The 19,114-nt window shown below is 41.7% G+C and overlaps 1 protein-coding gene across 21 annotated transcripts in view; it reads left to right on the top strand.

Moving 5' to 3' along the window:
- MSI2 (musashi RNA binding protein 2) overlaps positions 1–19,114 on the top strand; it is a 574,150-nt gene that overhangs the window by 439,437 nt on the left and 115,599 nt on the right. For all 21 annotated transcript variants that reach the window (XM_026680447.2, XM_087956966.1, XM_087956925.1 and 18 more), the window contains one exon: positions 14,482–14,564. In XM_026680447.2, coding sequence (XP_026536232.1) covers positions 14,482–14,564 — 83 coding nt within the window. The remainder of the gene's footprint in view (positions 1–14,481; positions 14,565–19,114) is intronic.

Here is a 19,114-nt window from a genome sequence, read left to right as displayed (position 1 = left end):
AGAATTATAGCTCCTGGTACACTGATTCTATTAGAGCTTCCTCTTTTGAATTATACATATCACTTAAATCAATAAGAGCCTAAGGAATTGCCATTCTCTAGGACTGCTGCCGACAGGATCATTTCGGTGACAACAGGATATTAGGAGACTGCATTGATAAATTGCAGGATATTACATTAGCAGCCAAATTATCATACTACATCAAAGGAAGAAAACGACAAACGTATGGAGGACTGATCTGCTTTTATTAATTTTTGTAGGACTTTATTTTGGCTTTTTCCAACTCGGTGCCCTCCAAAATATTCTCGCGAAGGCTATCTGGCTTACCTTAAAACCAGCCCAGTGAGGAAAGCATTTTTATAGGTAGTCCCCAACTTACTAGCACAGTTGGGACTAAAACTTCAGTCCCACAAATGAGAATCCAGTTGTTGTTTTTTAAAAGGCACATTGAAACCCATTTTCTGAGGTTTGTTTTTTTTCATGGAACGAATCTAAACTTTATCCTTTGTGAGAAAATAAGCTTTGATTTAATATGCACTGCAAAATTTATGTGAGTTTAGCCATTCGTAAAAACCTTTGCTGGGCTCACAGAGCTGCTTCACGATTCTTTTTCCCTTCCATCTGTCAGCAAGTGTTTTATTTTCTTAGTGATTGCCCATCTAAGATGGTGCATGTAAGACAGCCTGCTTGAAACATTCGCCTTCCCTGCTGAATCTTGATGCTTCTCGGGGTGACAAAGCTATGGGTATCACTGAATTTTCCCTTCTCTCCACACCAAGTGGGAATAGTCACATGCCAAGATTTCCCGGGGCAGCTGGTGTTATCATGCAGAAGCAAGCACTGACCAGAAAAAGCCAGCAGTCTTCTTCCTGAAAGCCATGGGATGAAATTACGCCCTACTGCTTAGACTGAGACAACTCAAAACAGAATAACATAGCTGGCAGGGACCTTGGGGACCATCCAGTCCAACCCTCTACCCGAGCAGGAGATCCTATACCATTGTGGACAAATGGCTATCCAATCTCTTCTTAGAAGCCTCCAGTGATGGAGCACGCACAACCTCTGAAGGCAAACAATTCCACTGATTCATTATAGTCACTGTTGGAAATTTCTCCTTTAATTCTAAGTTGGTTCTCTCCTAGATTAGTTCCCATCCATTGCTTCTTATCCTGCCTTCAGGTGCTTTGGAAAATAGGTTGACCTGGTCTTCTTTGTGGCAGCTCCTCAAGGGTTGCTGGAATTGGGTATGTCTAGTTTAATGAAAAGAAGGACTAGGGGCCACCAGTTCTGTGGGTGTGGCTTGGTGGGCGTGGCAGGGGAAGGATACTGTAAAATCTCCAGTCAGAAGTGGGATTTGCCGGTTCTCTGAACTACTCAAAATTTCCACTACCGGTTCTCCAGAACTGGTCAGAACCTGCTGAATACCCCCTCTGACTAGGGGTGACGTGATAGTAGTGTTCCAGTATCTCAGGGGCTGCCCCAAAGAAAGGGACTCAAGCTATTCTCCAAAGCACCTGAAGGCAGGACAAGAAGCAATAGGTGGAAACTATACAAGGAGAGAAGCAACTTAGAACTAAAGAGAATTTTCCTGATAGTTAGAACAATCAATCAGTGGAACAACTTGCTTCCAGAAGTTGTGAATACTCCAACACTGGGTGTCTTCAAGAAGAGATTGGACAACCATTTGTCTGAAATGGTATAGGGTTTCCTGCCTGAATGGGGGGGTTGGACTAGAAGACCTCCAAGGTTCCTCCCAACTCTGTTATTCTATTCTATTCTATTCTGTTCTGTTCTGTTCTGTTCTGTTCTGTTCTATTCTATCTGTTCTATTCTATATATTGGAAGACTGCTATCATGTCACCCCTAGTCCTTCTTTTCATCAAACTAGACATACCCAGTTCCTGCATTCATTCTTCATATGTGTTAGCTTCCAGTCCCCTAATGATCTTTGTTGCTCTTCTCTGCACTCTTTCCAGAGTCTCAACATCTTTTTTATAATGTGGGGAACAAAATTGGAGGCAGTGTTCCAAAAGTGGTACCAACACTTCACATCATCTTGATTGTATCCCTCTGTTAACACAGCCTTGGATTAAGCAAGAATAAACAAGCCTAGGATAAAGCAAGACTTTCCAGTATAATTTTCTAGGCAAGAATTCAAACACCATCTTTCTTTTTTGCATTGCTTGTGCCTGTGGAAAGTACAGAAACAGCGTGGGAGAAATGATTCAGCTAAGTCCATTTTTCATGTTTCTTCTAACCCCCCTCACAGGGGTTGATTTTAATAGCACTGATCTGCTGCTAGAATGCCATGCTGGCTAGAATCTGGGGGGAGGTAAAATCCATCACATCAGGAAGGCTCCAGTTTCGTATACAGGTAGTTCTTGAGTTACGAGCACAGTTGAGCCCAAATTTATATTGCTAAATGAAACAGTTCTTGCCACATTTGTTAAGTCAATCAATGTATTTGTTAAGTTAGGAACATGCTTGTTAAGTGAAAAAAAAGTGACTTATCACATTTACAACCTCCTCAGCATCCTGTTCTGACCCAACTGGGTTCCCAAAGAGCAAACACAGACAAAGGCAGCAGCCCCCACCTTTTAAGGTTTAGTAACGAATACTGTTCTCAAGGCTGCTTTCCACTAATTAGCTCCGACAAGAAAGAGCCTTGCCAAGTTGTTTGTCAAGGCTGCCAAAACCCCAGAGATAAGAACTAATTTACAACATTCTCCAAACACGAACTAAGATGTCCACCAGTTGAGTTTCAGAGCTTCTTTGCTGTCTGCAAAGAATGCTTTTCCAAACCTGGCTTTTATCCTCTTGAGGGAGGGGCCATTACCTTGCAGTCTTACTCCGAGTCACCTGTGCTGCTGTAATTGTTCTTTCCTCTGAGTAATCCTTCATGCACGTGCACTTGGCACAGGCTCCTCGGGAACCTCCTCATCACTGCTGCCAGCCCCCACAATCTCTGAAGGCAGCAGTCCACTCCCTGATGGTCCTGGCCCCTCATCAGAGTCCTCGCTCTCCTCAGCCACCTGCACCTGCTGCCGGCTAACCACAACACATCCCCATGGTCATGTGATCAACACATTCAAGTAACTGGCATGCATAGATAGTCTTCGACATAACCATTCATTTAGCGACCATTCAAAGTTACAACGGCACTGAAAAAAGTGACTTAGGAACATTTTTTCACACTTACAACCGTTGCAGCAGCCCCGTGATCACCTGATCAAACTTCAGACTCTTGGGAACTGGAATGTATTTAGGATGGTTGCAGTGTCCTGGGATCACGTGATCCCCTTTTGTGATCTTCTGACAAGCAAAGTCAATGGGGAAGCCAGATTCACTTAACAAATGTGTTGCGAACTTAACTGCAATGATTCACTTAAGAACCGTGGCAAGTAAGTTCGTAAAATGGGACAAAGTTAATTTAACAACTGTCTTGCTTAACAGCAGATATTTTGGGCTTAATTGTGGCCATAAGTCAACACATGCCTATATTTTTGATAGTTGCAGCATCCCAGGATGATTTGATCACCATTTGCAGCCTTCCCCAACCAACCTCCGACCGAGTCAATAGGGGAAGCTGGATTTGCTTCATTTCCTCATGATTCATTTAATAACTGCAGTGATTCGCTGAAGAACCGTGGCAAAACATAGTAAAAGTCTGGTGTCCTTGAAAATTCTGATCCCGAATACAGTTGTAAGTCGAGAACTACCTGTATCCGTATTGCGATAGGTCTCTTTAAAAACATAGAATTTCTCTTTTCTAAATTGTAAACATTGGAAGCGTGAAAAGGGAAGTCCGGTTAATGGATCACCATTGTCTCCCATGCGTGTTTACTTGTGTTCACCGAGTGAAATAACACTCTTGTCCATGTAGTTCAGTCGCTGGTGTGTGTGTGTGTGTGCGTGCGTGCGTGCGTGTGCACATAAATCTCAGACCCTTCACCCTGGTATTTCGTGGCTGTAGTGTCATCAGATCCATATTTCAGTGAACCTAACACAGAATCTCTTCACAGCAGCAAACAGCAAGCATGAAATATAGCTTGGAGGAGGGGAACAGAGGAGGGGGGGGTAGGGGAAGCCCACCAAAACTGCAGCCTGCAGAAGCATAATTTTTTTCCAAGCATTCGGGGCTTGGCATTTCTGTCACACCTTGTTAATTTTATTTATGGCGCCTACCAATTTTTGTATTGTTTTAATCATGTACAGTACAATCATGTACAGTCCTCCTGTTGGGGGCTGCTGACAAACAGGCACAGGGGCATGAATGTCGGTGCCTGGGGAGCATGGCCTGACGTCCGTGGGCAACTTTCTCAGGTGCAGAGGATGAATTTCATAGGGTCGGTTTTAGTTTCAGAAGGAGAAGTGATCGTGGGATGCAGAATCCAGAAAGGAAAAACACTCTGAAGTCAGGAATCTTTAAGTCCGGTTTTGACGATTAAATAGGGTGTGGTTATGGAAATGGCTAGTATCGACGTTTTTTTTAATATAAAATAGAAAATTGAGATTATGGTCTTGTTATATAATTGACTGCACTGAAAACAGTTGGAAGTTGCTGCTTTTTAAAATCCCCCTTTCCATTATTCTCTTTCCCTTTTCCCCCCCATTGTCTTTATTTTCATTTATATTTTGTATGAAGAAAAAAATATTTAATTAAAAAACGTGAGAAAAAAAGGAAGGAAGGAAAGACAGAAAGAGAAAGGAAGGAAGGAAGGAAGGAAGGAAGGAAGGAAGGAAGAAAGGAAAGAAAGAAAGAAAGAAAGAAAGAAAGAAAGAAAGAAAGAAAGAAAGAAAGAAAGAAAGAAAGAAAGAAAGAAAGAAAGAAAGAAAGAAAGAAAGAAAGAAAGAAAGAAAGAAGAAAGAAGAGGAAAGGAAGGTTCTGATTTCCCTGGATCTGCAGCAAACTTTGCAGGCAGCCTTTTCTTCAGCCAAGGGGTTGGTTAGACTCTGCTGGCAATGGAGGATGGGAACTGTAGTTCTGCCTGTAGAGTAGAGGACTGCTCCGGAACGCTGCCTGTTTTTACAGCCTGGAGTGATGGGTATTTAGCATTTCTCTTGCCCACTTTTCTTATGGAAATGACTGAATTTCATAAGTCTGCTTGAAAGATCCAAGCTATTCGATTTCCAAAAGTATTTTTGCTTACATTTCTTCTTTTTTTTTAATGGGGACACCCCTCCCCGCAATCATTCAGTTTTGATTATCACCTTTTAGGGGATATTCTCCATTCTGATTGTGTCCCCTGTATTTCACCCTTTTTCCTTTTTTTTCCCTCCAAAAAGATTATTCAAATATATACCTAATTTTTATTCATCTGAATAAAGCGAGGGTGGAGGGAAACAGTCTGTTTGACTCTGTTAAATGCGCTTATTCCTTAAATAAAGCTTGTTAGCTTCCAATAATACCTTCATTCAAGAGGACGCAGTATAATTTCATTTTAAAAATGCACACTCCTTGACAACCAGATTCCCATTTATCTCACCATTTTAAACCACCTCTGTTGTTTTGTGTTGATTTGTCCTATATGTTTTTAGAAACAGATGGGGGTTTTTTTGTTATTGTTGTTGAATCTTTGTATCACCCATAAAAAGTAATTGTCTGCTTAATCCAAAATTGCTTTCAGATTTGAGATTATTTAAAAATGGTGCCATATTCATTATCTTAACTAACAAAGTATGGAGAAGAAATACCTTCCTTCCTTCCTCCCCTCCCCTCCCCTCTTTTCCATGTGCTTCTATCTCTCTCCCCTCCCCGACCTTCCCTCCCGTCCTCTCTTTTCCATATGCTTCTATTTGGAAGGAACTGGATAGTTTTTTCTTTCTGCTTTTCTAATTCACTACGTTCCAGGTAATAATGCTTCAGTTTCTCTGTAGAAAAATCTCCCAATGAACAGTTATGCTTTGTTGGCAACTCTTCCTCATGTTTAAAATATATGTACAAGACTTTAAATTAGCCAATCCTGATCACATTTTTTTTAAAAAAATCCTGCATTTCCTGCAAACTCTCCTTTGTAGGCCGATGGTTAAGTGACTAGAATACCAGGACATTCTCCAACAGCGCTCGTCTTTGCCAAGTTACTGCTGGTAACCTTTCAGTCATCAGTGCTTCCTTTGTGCTAAGCTGAGAACTAAACATTCTTTACTCGGAGATAAACCATCTTTGGGGATGGAAACCGAACCTTTGAGAACAATCAAGTAACAACAGCTCATACAAGCATGATGGTGAATGAGTACCCTCAACAGGCAAAACTCAGGAGAGAGCCTTCCAGGTACAGAGACCAAAACCAAGGACTGCCCCTAATTAAATAGGAAGAGCTAGAGAGGAAACCCGTCTCTGCTTTCCATTTTAGCAATAGCCCTTAGACTTATATACTGCTTTATAGTGCTTTACAGCCCTCTCTAAGCAGTTTACAGAGTCAGCCTCTTGCCCCCAACCATTTGGGTCCTTCCATTGGAAGGATGGAAGGCTGAGTCAACCTTGAGCCTGGTGAGATTCGACCTGCCAAATTGTAAGCAGCTGGCTGCAGCAGAAGTAGCCTGCAGTACTGCACTCTAACCACTGCGCCACCGAGGCTCCTTTTACTTGAAATTGGAATGATTCAGACAAACCCATGGATTGATCTATTCCAAGGGGGATTCTAAATCCTATTTTTGAGAGTTAACTTGCCATTCCAGTTTCTTCTGAAGTGAACATCTTCTGCTTTCTCTTCTAAGAACACAGCAGAGGAGAAATGCCTAGGGAGATTCCTCAAATCATCCCCTGTCCCAAAGGTACTGTTAAAAAGGCAAGTGGTCTTTCTTGGGGGGTAGGAGGTTCCCCTTGAAAATATTTCACTTCTCATCCAAGAAGCTTCTTCAGTTCTGAGTTCTTCTCCTCCTCTAAAATACTTCTTTAGTACTGAGTTCTTCTCATCCAAGGAGCTTGACATCTTGACAGATTTGAACAATTTGCCATACCCAACAACATGGAATTTAATGTGGAGAAAAGCAAGGTATTACACCTGGGCAGGAAGAAAACCAAAGATATAAGTACAGATTAGGCGAAACCTGACTCAAAAGCAGTAACTGTGAAAGGGACCTTGGAGTCCTCGCGGATGTTCACTTAAACACGAGTCAGCAGTGCACGGCAGCCGCCAAAAAGGCTAATAGAATCCTTGGTTTTGTAAACAGAGCCATAGAATTAAAATCACATGACGTATTAATACCGCTTTATAAATCCTTAGTAAGACCACTCCTGGAATATTGCATCCAGTTTTGGTCACCACATTATAAAAAAGATGTTGAGATTTTGGAAAATGTGCAGAGAAGAGCAATTAAGATGATTAAAGTAATGGATACAAAAACACATAAAGAAAAGTTGCAGGAATTGGCCAGTCTAGAGAAGAAGAAAAAAGGACTAAGGGTGACATGATAGCAGGATTCCAATACTTGAGGGGCTGCCACGAAAAAGTGGAGGGGGGGTCAACTTATTTTCCAGAGCACCAGAGGGCAGGACAAGAAACAACGGATGGAAACTAATTAAGGAGAGAAGCAATCTGGAATTAAGGAGAAACTTCCTAACAGTGAGAACAATTAACCAGTGGAACAGCTGGCCTCCAGAAGTTGTAGATGCTTCATCACTGGAGGTTTTTAAGAAGAGACTGGACAGCCACCTGTCTGAAATGGTATGGGGTCTCCTGCTTGAGCAGCGGGTTGGACTAGAAGACCTCTAAGGACCCTTCCAGCTCTGTTCTGATTGATTGATTGATTGATGGATTGAAGAAGCTTCTTCAGTTCTGAGTTCTTCAGAACTGAGGAAGCTTCTTGAATGAGAAGCGAAACATTTTCAAGGAGAAAAAAAACAAAGTCCAGTTGTCTTTTGAGCAGCACTTTAGGATAGCAGAGGAGACAAAGAGAATTTCTCTTGTCAAATCACCTTTGAACATGATTGTTATCCAGATCTTGAACCAAACTGCTGGATTCCCGAAGGAAAGTCTATTTTTGCAGGGCCGAAGCAACACAGAATTTGGAGAATGTGAATGTTGTTGTTGGTGAAGTATCTGGCTTGGTTGGCAAGATTGCTGCTGTTCTCTGAGAAATCCCTCCTTGCTTTGCGTTCCTGGCAGATGAAGGAAGGGGAGGGGTCAAAACTGAAACTCTCTGTTGCATTATTTGCTAATGAGTTACTAATGATGAAGATGTTTCTGGCAATCAAGCAATTAATGACTTGCAGAAGTGGACTTTCTAAACTTGGGCAAAAAAATCTGGGTCCCTGTGGTACGCAGTACTAATCATACCCGTAATGACTTCATACTGCCCCCAAATTTCAGGCATGTCATAGTTAGTCAACTGAATCCAAGGCATCCACCTGGAAACAAAAGTGGACAATTAGGGAGCAATTAAACAGTGTGGTTGAAATATATGAAAATACCAACTTGGCTATGGACAGTGGAAGCAATGATATACCCTAATGCATTGGATCTAGATAAGATGCTAATATACAAAGAGCTCTTAGATGAGAAAGGGGAACTAAAAACCCATCAACAATTAAAGATACAAGGAATAGAAATAGGATGGTGGCCATATCTCCAAATCCAAACACGGTATAAAAAGGATCGGCAACAATTTGGCTTTTGTGGAACCCAACAAGAATTAGATAAAATATTACAAGAGACTGGAAAACAATGATTAGCAAAGTGTTCAATTATCTATTAGAATATAAAATGGAAGAAGAAACAGTAAAAGAGAACATGATAATTTGGGCCAAAAATTCCGCTTATGGTATTGATTTGGAACAGTGGGAAAAACTATGGCAGTAAAATATAAATTAACGTTGTCAGTTGCATATAAGGAGAACCTTTACAAAATGTTCTATCGCTGGCACCTCCCTCCAGCAAGGTTAGCTAAGTTTCCAAATATGTCAGCAAAGTGTTGGAGATACAGTTATAGCCAAGGAACATATTTTCATATGTGGTGGACCTGTCCCCAGCCTCGGCAGTACTGGTTTAAAATTAAAACATGGTTGGAAGAAATAAAGAGACAAAGGATTGAATTAAGACCAGAAATGTTTTATTAGGTATATTAGGATCTAAATAGAATAGAATAGAATAGAATAGAATAGAATAGAATAGAATAGAATAGAATAGAATAGAATAGAATAGAATAGAATAGAATAGAATAGAATAGAATTCTTTATTGGCCCAGTGTGATTGGACACACAAGGAATTTGTCTTGGTGCAGATATTCTCAGTATACATAAAAGAAAAGATACATTCATCAAGAGTCAAGAGTCATAAGGTACAACACTTAATAATAGATATAGGGTACAATAAGCAATCAAATCATACTAGGAAACAGTCAATATAGGTTGTAAGGATACAAGCGACAAAGTTACAGTCATACAGTCACAAGTGGCAGGGGAGGGGTGATAAGGAATGATGAGAAGGTTAATAGTAATAGTAGTGCAGACTTTGTAAATGGTTGGACAGCGTTGAGGAACTTATTTGTTTAGTAGAATGATGGCATTTGGGAAAAAACTGTTCTTGTGTTGTTGTTCTGATGTGCAATGCCCTATAGTGTCGTTTTGAGGGAAGGAGTTGAAATAGTTTATGTCTGGGATGTGAGGGGTCTGTAAATATTTTCACAGCCCTCTTTTTGACTCGTGCAGTACGCAGGTCCTTGATGGAAGGGAAGTTGGTAGTAATTGTTCTTTTCTGCAGTCCTAATTATCCTCTGAGTCTGTGTCTGTCCTGTTGGGTTGCAGAACTAAACCAGATTACAGTAAGTAATTACAGTAGGAACCTCCAATATATCACATTCTATATAGTAACGGCTGCCAGAATCACATTTGCTCAAAACTGGAAGCAGGATACTATCCCCTCCAAGACAGCAATAATGAAAAAGATCCTCAAATGTGCTGAAATGGACAGGCTAACGATGGTATCGAAAGACAAAGAAGAAATAGAGTACTATCAGATATGGAATGTTTGGTATAATTGGTTAGAAAGAAAATGCAAAGGCATAAAATTGATAGCAAATATGAGAAAGTGTTATTTAATGTTGTGTGTGTGTGTGTGTGTTATAAGCTGAGAAATAAGTATAAGTGAATAAAATGGAGAAGTAATTGATATAGTTATAGACTTTGTTAATTGGAAATTGGTTTTAAATGTTGGAATGTTGAATGAATAAATAATAATATTTTTTAAAAACCAGTGTGTTGAGAGAGTAAAGACAGACAGCCGACTGAGAAAAAGGAAGGTGGTACGCTTAGCAGTAGCAACAACATTTAGACTTAGATACCACTTCATAGTGCTTTACATCCCTCTCTCAGCAATTTACAGAGTCAGCCTATGGCCCCCAACAATCTCAGCTCTCCTTTTACCCACCTCAGAAGGATGGAAGGCTAAGTCAACCTTGAGCCGGTCAGGATCGAACTGCTGGCAGTGAGCAGAGTCAGCCTGCAATACTGCATTCTAACCACTGCACCACCACGGCTCTTTTAGAAGAGAGCTATTGAGATCAGCATCCTACAGGATGTTTGGTGAGATGATGATGATAGCAATAGCAATTAGACTTATATACCGCTTTATAGCGCTCTACATCTCTGTCTAAGCAGTTTTACAGAGTCAGCCTCTATGGTCCCCAACAATCTGGATCCTCATTTTATCCACCTCGGAAGGATGGAAGGCTGAATCAACCTTGAGCCTGGTGAGATTTGAACTGCCAAATTGCAGGCAGCGGATAGTTAGAAGTGGCCTGCAGTACAGCACTCTAACCACTGCGCCACCGAGGCTCATCATTATCCATTCGGTCGAGTTTGACTTGGGCGATTCTATGGGCCAGGTCTGTCCACGTCTTCAGATCTTGCACTGCTTCTTTGAATTTTTGTAATACTCTGGCAGGTGTCAGTTTTGATGGTGTCCAGCCACCATGTTCTTTGGCAGCCCTGTTTCCTTTTACTGCTAACTCTTCCAAGCATAATAGCTTTTCTCCAGTGGATTCCCCCACATGACAGGGTCAAAGCAAGTAAGACGCAAGTTTGGTGATTTTGCCTTCTAGTGGCATGTCTGAGAGAGGAAGGGACTGGAATTCACAGACTATCGTCAAAGAACAATCGATGTTAGGAAGCAAAAACTTCAGAAGTTGCTTGAAATTTACTTAAAATATCTGCTTGGGTTGTGCTGTGTTTTGGGTTCAAAGGCAGCAAAGGTGTTTCGGAGGGGTCCTGTATGTGGCACCTGTCACAACTCAGTTCATCCAGTCTTAGAGAGAGATGCATAATAGTTGTTAAGGAATGACAAGAGGATCAGTGGTGGGATTCAAAAATTATTTTACTACTGGTTCTGTGGGTGTGGCTTGGTGGGCGTGGCAAGGGGAAGGATACTGTAAAATCTCCTTCCCTCCCCACTCCTGAGGCAAGGTTACTGCAAAATCCCCATTCCCTCCCCACCCCGCTAGCCTGCTTTCCAACTCTGTTCTCCTGTGCAGGGCAACCAAATGAAACCCAGCCAATCAGCTGGGACTCGGGAGGCAGAGAATAGATGGGGACGGGGCTAGTCAGAGGTGGGATTGGCCGGTTCTCCGAACTACTCAAAATTTCCGCTACCAGTTCTCCAGAACTGGTCAGAACCTGCTGAATACCACACCTCTGAAGAGGATGCTGCAGTTTCAGAGTCATCTTGTGCGTCCTTACCTACTAGTTTACAGCATCCAACTCCCGGGGCTGTGTGACCCATACAGGTAGTCCTTGACTTACGTTCATTTAGTGACCAAAGTTACAACAGCAGTGAAAAAAACGGACTTACAACCATTTTTCACACTTACTACCATTGTAGCCACTCCATGGTCATGTGGTCAAAATTAGGATGCTTGGCAACTAATTGATATTTATGATGGTTGCAGGATCCCAGGGTCACGTGATCCCCTTTTGCAGCCTTCTGACCAGCCAAGTCTGAAGGGAAGCTGGATTCACTTAACAATCTTGTGACTAACTTAACCACAGCAGTGATTCACCATTTTCCCCTGGCACCTTCAGGGATGCCACAGCCGAGCTGAGTCAAGCTGTAGGAACAGGAGCGGGGAGGTAGAGATATCTGGGGGCTTGTAGCCTAAATAAAATTATTTCATCTGGGAACCAAGGACTTTCCCACCAGGTGCTAAGGAGGTGGGATCTGAGACCAACTGACCCCTTGGACTGTGACCTGATTGGACAATGTGATAGGGCAGGGGAAATAAAACTTTACTTTTAACTGGGAGGAAACCCGAGCGGGGTTTAGAGTCTGGTTCCTCCCCCAAGATGTGCCAATATGACACACCTAATAAATGTATACTTTGAGGAACATGCCTGCCTTGGAGTTTTTATTCTGTTGGGCATGATACTTGGAACCCCGACAAATTATGGCAAGAAAACCCATAAAATGGGGGCACTTAGCAACTATGTCTCCCTTAGCAACTTAAATTTTGGGCTCAATTGTAAGTTGAGGGCTACCTCCACAAACACCTAGAAAGGACAATCCAGCGCATCAAAGGGAAACTAACAGAGGCCCAGCAGCCGCCTTCACCCCAAACCTGGGAGCAGAGCCAGTTTTCACAGGCTGGTGGGACACAGCTGCAGGGTGGGAGCTGTAGAGATTTCCAGAGGGACACTATTCCAGAAGGCAGCCACGGCAACAGAGATGTCTCCGTCGATCACACTAGACGGCTGACATTGGGCAATGTTGCGTAACCCAAGTCCCATCTCCCAACTGGGTCTCCGTGCGCCAATGAGCCCTGTTTACGGTCTTTTCTTCCGCTTTGAAAGCAGTTGGCCCTGGACATGTCTGAAGCTGACGAGGTCCCGCTCCGTTCGCGTAAGAGGGGAGGGGACATCATGGTTTATGAATTTGGAAGGTATACACCCGCATCAGTCAGTGGATGCTCTCCATTTGTAATCCTGCCCGCTGCTTTGATGTCTGTGAGATGCTCCCCTGCTCCATGCAGATGGCCAGGGTGCACAACTGCAAATGATGTGGATCACATCACCATTGACTGAATGTTAATTTCCCAAGCCTGCAGTTGCTGTGCGGAGCAAAGGTTTTGGCATCTGCTGAGTGTAGAATTCCTTTCCTGTTAATAGCTGCCAGATCTCTGTGGTCTATTTCGGGAATCGGATTCTGTTCAGTCGGTTTACTCGGTAGAGCCGTCACTTTATTTTAATGGATTTCTATATTTATTCATCCGTTGAGCAGGTGCCAGAAACGTGACAGTCAATTCCCCCATCCCAGAGAGATGTGTGATAATCATTAAACTACGTGGGGCTTGCTGTTAAAAAAGAAAGAAAGAACGAATGAAAAGAAATCAGTTCAGTTTGCGCCCCAGAAGAGTGAAAAACTAGACAGGTAAACATAGCATATAGCTAAAGGGCAGACAGCAGGCATCAAATGGCCTTAAAGTGGCCCAGATCAGAAGCTCGTTTGAAGCTGCCCGTGCTGAACAGATGAGAGGCCTGCAACGTTCCCAGATCCTTGAAGGCCTCCGGATATCCTGATGAGGTATTAGAGGAAGTAATTCAGGAAGAAAGAGACAAATAGCCACCTCTGGATCTTGGCTGACCCCATAGAGCCGCTGCAGCAGTGAGAGTACTTAGATCCAGAAAAGTGTTGATAATACCGACCGCTTTCCAGGGAGAGCAATATGGGTTTCTTTTAACCCTTCTCAACAACGGCCAAGTTCCTTTCAGGCTTTCTTCTTTTATCATGGGCTTGCTCAGAGCTCCCTCCAGTGCATTTGCACACACAAAAAAGAAAGAAAGAAAGAAAAGCTTGGTAAGCTCACCCTTTTCCTGGCAGTAGGTAGTGGATTGTTCCCGATTGTTTGGCAGTTGGAAGTTGGGTGGACTTCGACTCCCAGAATTCCCCTCCCAGAATTCTGGGAGTTGAAGTCCACCCAGCTTCCAACTGCCAAGCTTGAGAAACATTGGATGAGTCAATTAAATTTTTAATTAGATACAGATGAAAACAATTAAACATGGAGCATGGCTGGCTGGGGAATTCTGGGAATTGAAGTCCACAATCAAAATGAGATACCCCTGCTGTAGAGCTTCCTGAACAAGGAGAATTATTACTCGGAATCTGTCAGGCATAACATATCTTTTATGCCCTTTTAATTTCAAGTTTAATATATCCCATTTAAAGTATGTATTTAAATGTATAGGAACATCTGATCGTGTTGGAGGTAGGGAATAGAGAAGTATGTCTTATTTTCATCTCTACAGCCTCTTGTTGACTGTAATCCATATTCATCTTAAAGATTTTTTCTTGTTTTCTTAAAAATGTGATACCTCCCCCCCCAAAAAGAAAAAAAATTCCACCGTGGAAAAAAATGTCTAGTCAATACATGTTTGTTCTGATGATATATTCAACGTGCCTCAGAGTAATTTATTTTTCAAGCAATCCAAAAAGAAATCTAACTTTGTTTACTGTCTTTTTTTTTTAATGCTTTCTTTTTCTGTCTTTTCAATAGGATTCGGCTTTGTAACTTTTGAGAACGAAGACGTGGTGGAAAAAGTCTGCGAGATTCATTTTCATGAAATCAATAATAAAATGGTAAGTTTTCCCAGTGGGAGCTTCTAATTTTTGAGAAAATGGGTGAGAGAGCCGGTGAGAGTTGCTCTTGAAGGGATGGTTTGTGTTATGAAGGCTCGCTATCTTAGAAGAGTGAGGAAAATTCTCAGGAACGACTCACATCCCAGTCAGCGCTTCTTCACTCTCCTACCATTGGGTAGGAGATATAGAAGCATAGCCAGCTGCACCAACAGGCTGAAGAACAGTTTCTACCTGTGGGCTGTCAGACTTCTGAACGGAAAATAACTTCATCTCAACATAGTATGATAGACTTGCAGGGCCGGCGCATTGTGCAACAAGGTCACATAGTGTAAGAAGATTGGGACTGGGTTAGGGACTTCTGTCCTCACTGTGAGTTGTGTTTGGGGGGAAGGTGCATGAAGGGAGGCTCAGCCAATATCATTGTACACATGTTCTACTCTGACAATAAAGGTAACAATAATAATAATTATGAACCAACCACACGTCAACATTCTTTCTCCCACTGATACTTAGTCTACAGAGCTGTGTTTTAGGCCTCTGCTTTCCCGTAGAAAGGACAGTTTCTCTATTTTTTGGAGCCTGTCCCTCATAAGCTACTGCCCCTTTTCAGCCTTCAGAAGAATGCCGAAATACTAAAGTACCTTTTCAGTGACATTCCTACCGTATGCACAGCTGCGATAGGTTCTCTTATGTTCTTCCACAACTGCCTGTGTAGATAATCATTGTTGCCGAATGTAGTTTTGAATGGCAGCTGTTCTTTAACAAAATGCAAATGGATATAAATAGCAGCAGATTAAGCATTTATTTGGGGTGGGTGAAGATTTCAAACAATAACGGTTGAAGTCTCAGAAGGCTGGTTGTCTCGTGCTTCGGAGACGTATCCAAGGGAGGTTGGCCGTTTTCTTGGGAATGCGTGCAGCTCAAGTGATGGAGCTCACACATAACTGACTGACAGCCTCCGTTTTATTTCCTCGCCTGTTCAAAAGAAAACAAAGATGGCGTCTGGAACCCCTGAAAGTTGTTGCATTAACATTGGGCGGTCTCATAGTTTAATATGGTATGAGAAAGCCTGCTAATACAAGGTACATCAATGTTTCTCAGGCTTGGCTGGGGAATTCTGGGAGTTGAAGCCCACCCATCTTAAATTGGCCAAGGCTGATAAACATGGATATGTAGTACAGTCAAGTGGAACAAAACTAACATGAAATAATAAAGGAGAATATTTGTAACTCAGGGTTGAAATGAGGGGTCCTTGGTGCTCTCTGAGCTTGCTTGTTTTCTTGCAGATGTTGCATTACCCAAACTAGGAAACATCATCAGTGTTAGTTAAGGTTAACTTCAAGCAGACAATACCCCAGTCAAGGAACTGCCAAAGGGTCATCAGCAGACAGCCCAAAGAATCTCTAAGACCGCCCTCACCCACAAAGACAAGCAAGTCACCAGAATATAAACTGACAGCAAACAACACGCCTTACTAGCAGTGATGATGTTACAGAGAGCACCAAGGACCCCTCATAACATGAAACAGTAGAAAACCTGGATTGTTGGGCAGTAATCCATGGTATAAGAGTGAGCAACCAAGGAATCTTGCTATTTCATTTATGGAATGCAGGATGCTGAATGGTATGGCTGCAGAGCATAGTCCCAGCAATGTCACAGCATCTCTTGTAAAGCTGATCTAGTGACTATGGGAAATAGCAGTGCTGGGTTGGGACTAGATGACCTACAAGGTCCCTTCCAACTCTGTTAATCTGTAATCTGAATTCCAATGGAAGACCAAAGCCACAAGGGAGATAGGTTTATGATCAGATTTTCAACTTGAGAATGCCTGTTGGCCAATGTACAGTCAGTCCTCAATTTGAGCCCAAAATTTGTGTTGCTAAGCAAGACAGTTGTTAAGGGAGTTTTGTCTCATTTTACGACCTTTCTTACCACAGTTTTTAAGTGAATCACTGCAGTTATTAAGTTAGTAACACGGCTGGTAAGTGAATCTGGCTTCCCCCGTTGACTTTGTGCTTAGCCTTTCTGTGGTGAAAATTTGATGTGCAGTTACCCCTCCTAAGTCAGCAAGTATTGATTTTTCATTAGGCCCAGGTTTTTCCAATGTATTTTATTATTCAAAACCAATTAACATAAGGAAAACATGATGCATATGGGTATCAGGGTTAGCAGTCTAATCTAACATAAATTAATGATAGATAGAGAAACAATTAACAAGTATATTGATTTAAATTCACCATATGAATATGTAAGAAACCACACAACTCGAACAACCAATCAACAAGAGAACTAATCAGCTACTCAGAACTTAAATGTAGCTCTAAATGAACAACCAACCACACAACCAATTGACCACACTGGCACACAAGACACACATATATATATATATATAAGCTAAAGAGAAAGAGGTCAAGAAAATCCTGTGAGGATATTACCCAGTCTGGTAACAGAAGTGTTCAGAAACTAAATTGAAACAAGCTTGGAGAGCAAACCACTGCCAAAAATGATAGATAGATCCCCAAAATTATAAACAGAACAGCTGCAGATAATTTGATCATGCTTCTCAAAAGCTTTTTTCCTTGTCTTGAAAAACAAAAAAACAAAAAAATTTAGATGTTGACAAACAATGCAAATCAACAATGCAACATACACCAACAAAAAGGCATAGCTTTCACCTTTCAGTTTTATATAATAATACCTTTATCTAAGCTTCATGAACCCAGAGTTCCCAATTTTTGATGTTTGGATAAATTCCCATTTAAAATATTCAGTGCACAGCTATTGATCCCAGCAGTATTTGTTTTAAAAATCCTATTGATGTCCCTTCAAATGTGACAATCCTAAGCCTGCACCACCTTCCAATTCTTGAATTGCATCAACTTCTAAGGAGATGTCATAAAATGATACCGTAAATATGGTCTTTTCAATGCCACCTCTACAATCAGGGCAATTTTAAACATTTCCTCTGATGTAATTAAAGCCGATTCAGTCAACAAGATTTCAAACATTCAGGAAAAAAATATATACTCTGAGGCTGCAATTTCAGAAGTAACTACTGCAAGGCATCATGGAATGGCCCCTTATGAACCTGCAATCAGAGATCGGCATAACACAGAGAAGAATTTTAATTAGCACAAAGCTTGATGCGTTTTGTACATTTGGAGTATTTTGTTTGAAGTGAGGGACAAACAGGCACCCAAGAAGGAGAATGTAGTTGTGCTGAGGAAAGGTAATCTACTTCTTGGAGAAATGGAAAAAAGACCTTTTAACAACTGCTGCTAAATTGAACTGGAAGACAGCTAAAGAGACCCTGTGATTAGAGCACTAGACCTGAATTTGCATTTCTGCTTAAAATAAAATGTATGTTTCTGGTCCAGTTATCTCTTAGCCCAGGGGTGTCAAATTGGCGGCCCGGGACTTGGATGCATCATGCGCAGGCCACACCCACCTCAGCTCCGCAAAGGGAAAATAAGTTGGGATATATCACGTGACGGCAATGTGATGCCACGAGTTTGATACCCGTGTCTTAGTCTCATCCAAGGACTCTTGTTCCTAACCAGGGTTTCCCAGCCTCAGCAACTTGGAATTCAAATCCCAGAATCCCCCATTCTGACTGGAGAATTCTGCGAATTGAAGTCCATACATCTTAAAAGGTTGCTGAGGTTGAGAAACACTGGTTATAACCATAGGCTCCCTGGAGAATGGGCAGGGTTCAAATAAATATAATACAGCCAAAGTTTTGCTCCAATTTAAGGGGGGTCAGCCTATTTTCCAAAGCACTGAAAGGCAAGACAAAAAGCAACAGCTGGAAACTAAACAAAGAAGAGAAGCAACCTAAAACTAGGAATCTAGAAATTTCCTAACAGTGAGAACAATTCACCAGTGGAATAGTTTGCCTTCAAAAGCTGTGGATGTGTCGCCACTGGAGGCTTTTAAAAGCAACAGGACAACCATTTGTCTAAAATGGTATAGGATCTTCTAGGGGGTTGGACTAGAAGACCTCCAAGGTCCCCTCCCTCTTTGTTATTCTGTATCACTTTTTTTGCCTGGACCAGAGAAAAGACTGAGAGCTTTACAGTAAATGCAGAGCTCATCCAATACAACAATGCATCAGGAAGATTAGTTAACCCATCCTATATTTTAACCAGTATGGTACCTTTAACATTTCCAGCTAAAGATTCTTACCTTTCCTTTTTGCTTTCCCAAATGCGTTTCCAGTCTTTCATTTATTGGTCTGATCTCTGTTCCCAACTTTTAATTTAATAATGGAATTTATTTTTAAGCTGGATAAGATCAAAACAGTCTCCTTAGCATATGCTATGCCAATTCAATATTTGACTTGCTAATTTTTCACTGAGCTATGAAATAATATCCTTCATATTGTTCTTTTCGGCACAATATGGTACGCATCTGAAATGAAAACAAGAGATCTGTTTCATTCTCCAGGTGGAGATATCAGGGCTGGCCTTCAAAATTGTGGTTGGAATAGGGGTGATCCAGATGCACCAGTTGTTTTAACTTTGGTGGAAATAACTGAACTGCACAGTTAG

This window comes from Notechis scutatus, chromosome 1 (genome assembly GCF_049901735.1).
Source record: "Notechis scutatus isolate UNSWTSFEM ecotype Mainland chromosome 1, rNotScu1.2, whole genome shotgun sequence".
NCBI classification, from domain to species: domain Eukaryota; kingdom Metazoa; phylum Chordata; class Lepidosauria; order Squamata; family Elapidae; genus Notechis; species Notechis scutatus.
The sequence above is the reverse complement of the archived record's forward strand: the minus strand, read 5'-3'. Positions and strand labels throughout refer to the sequence as shown.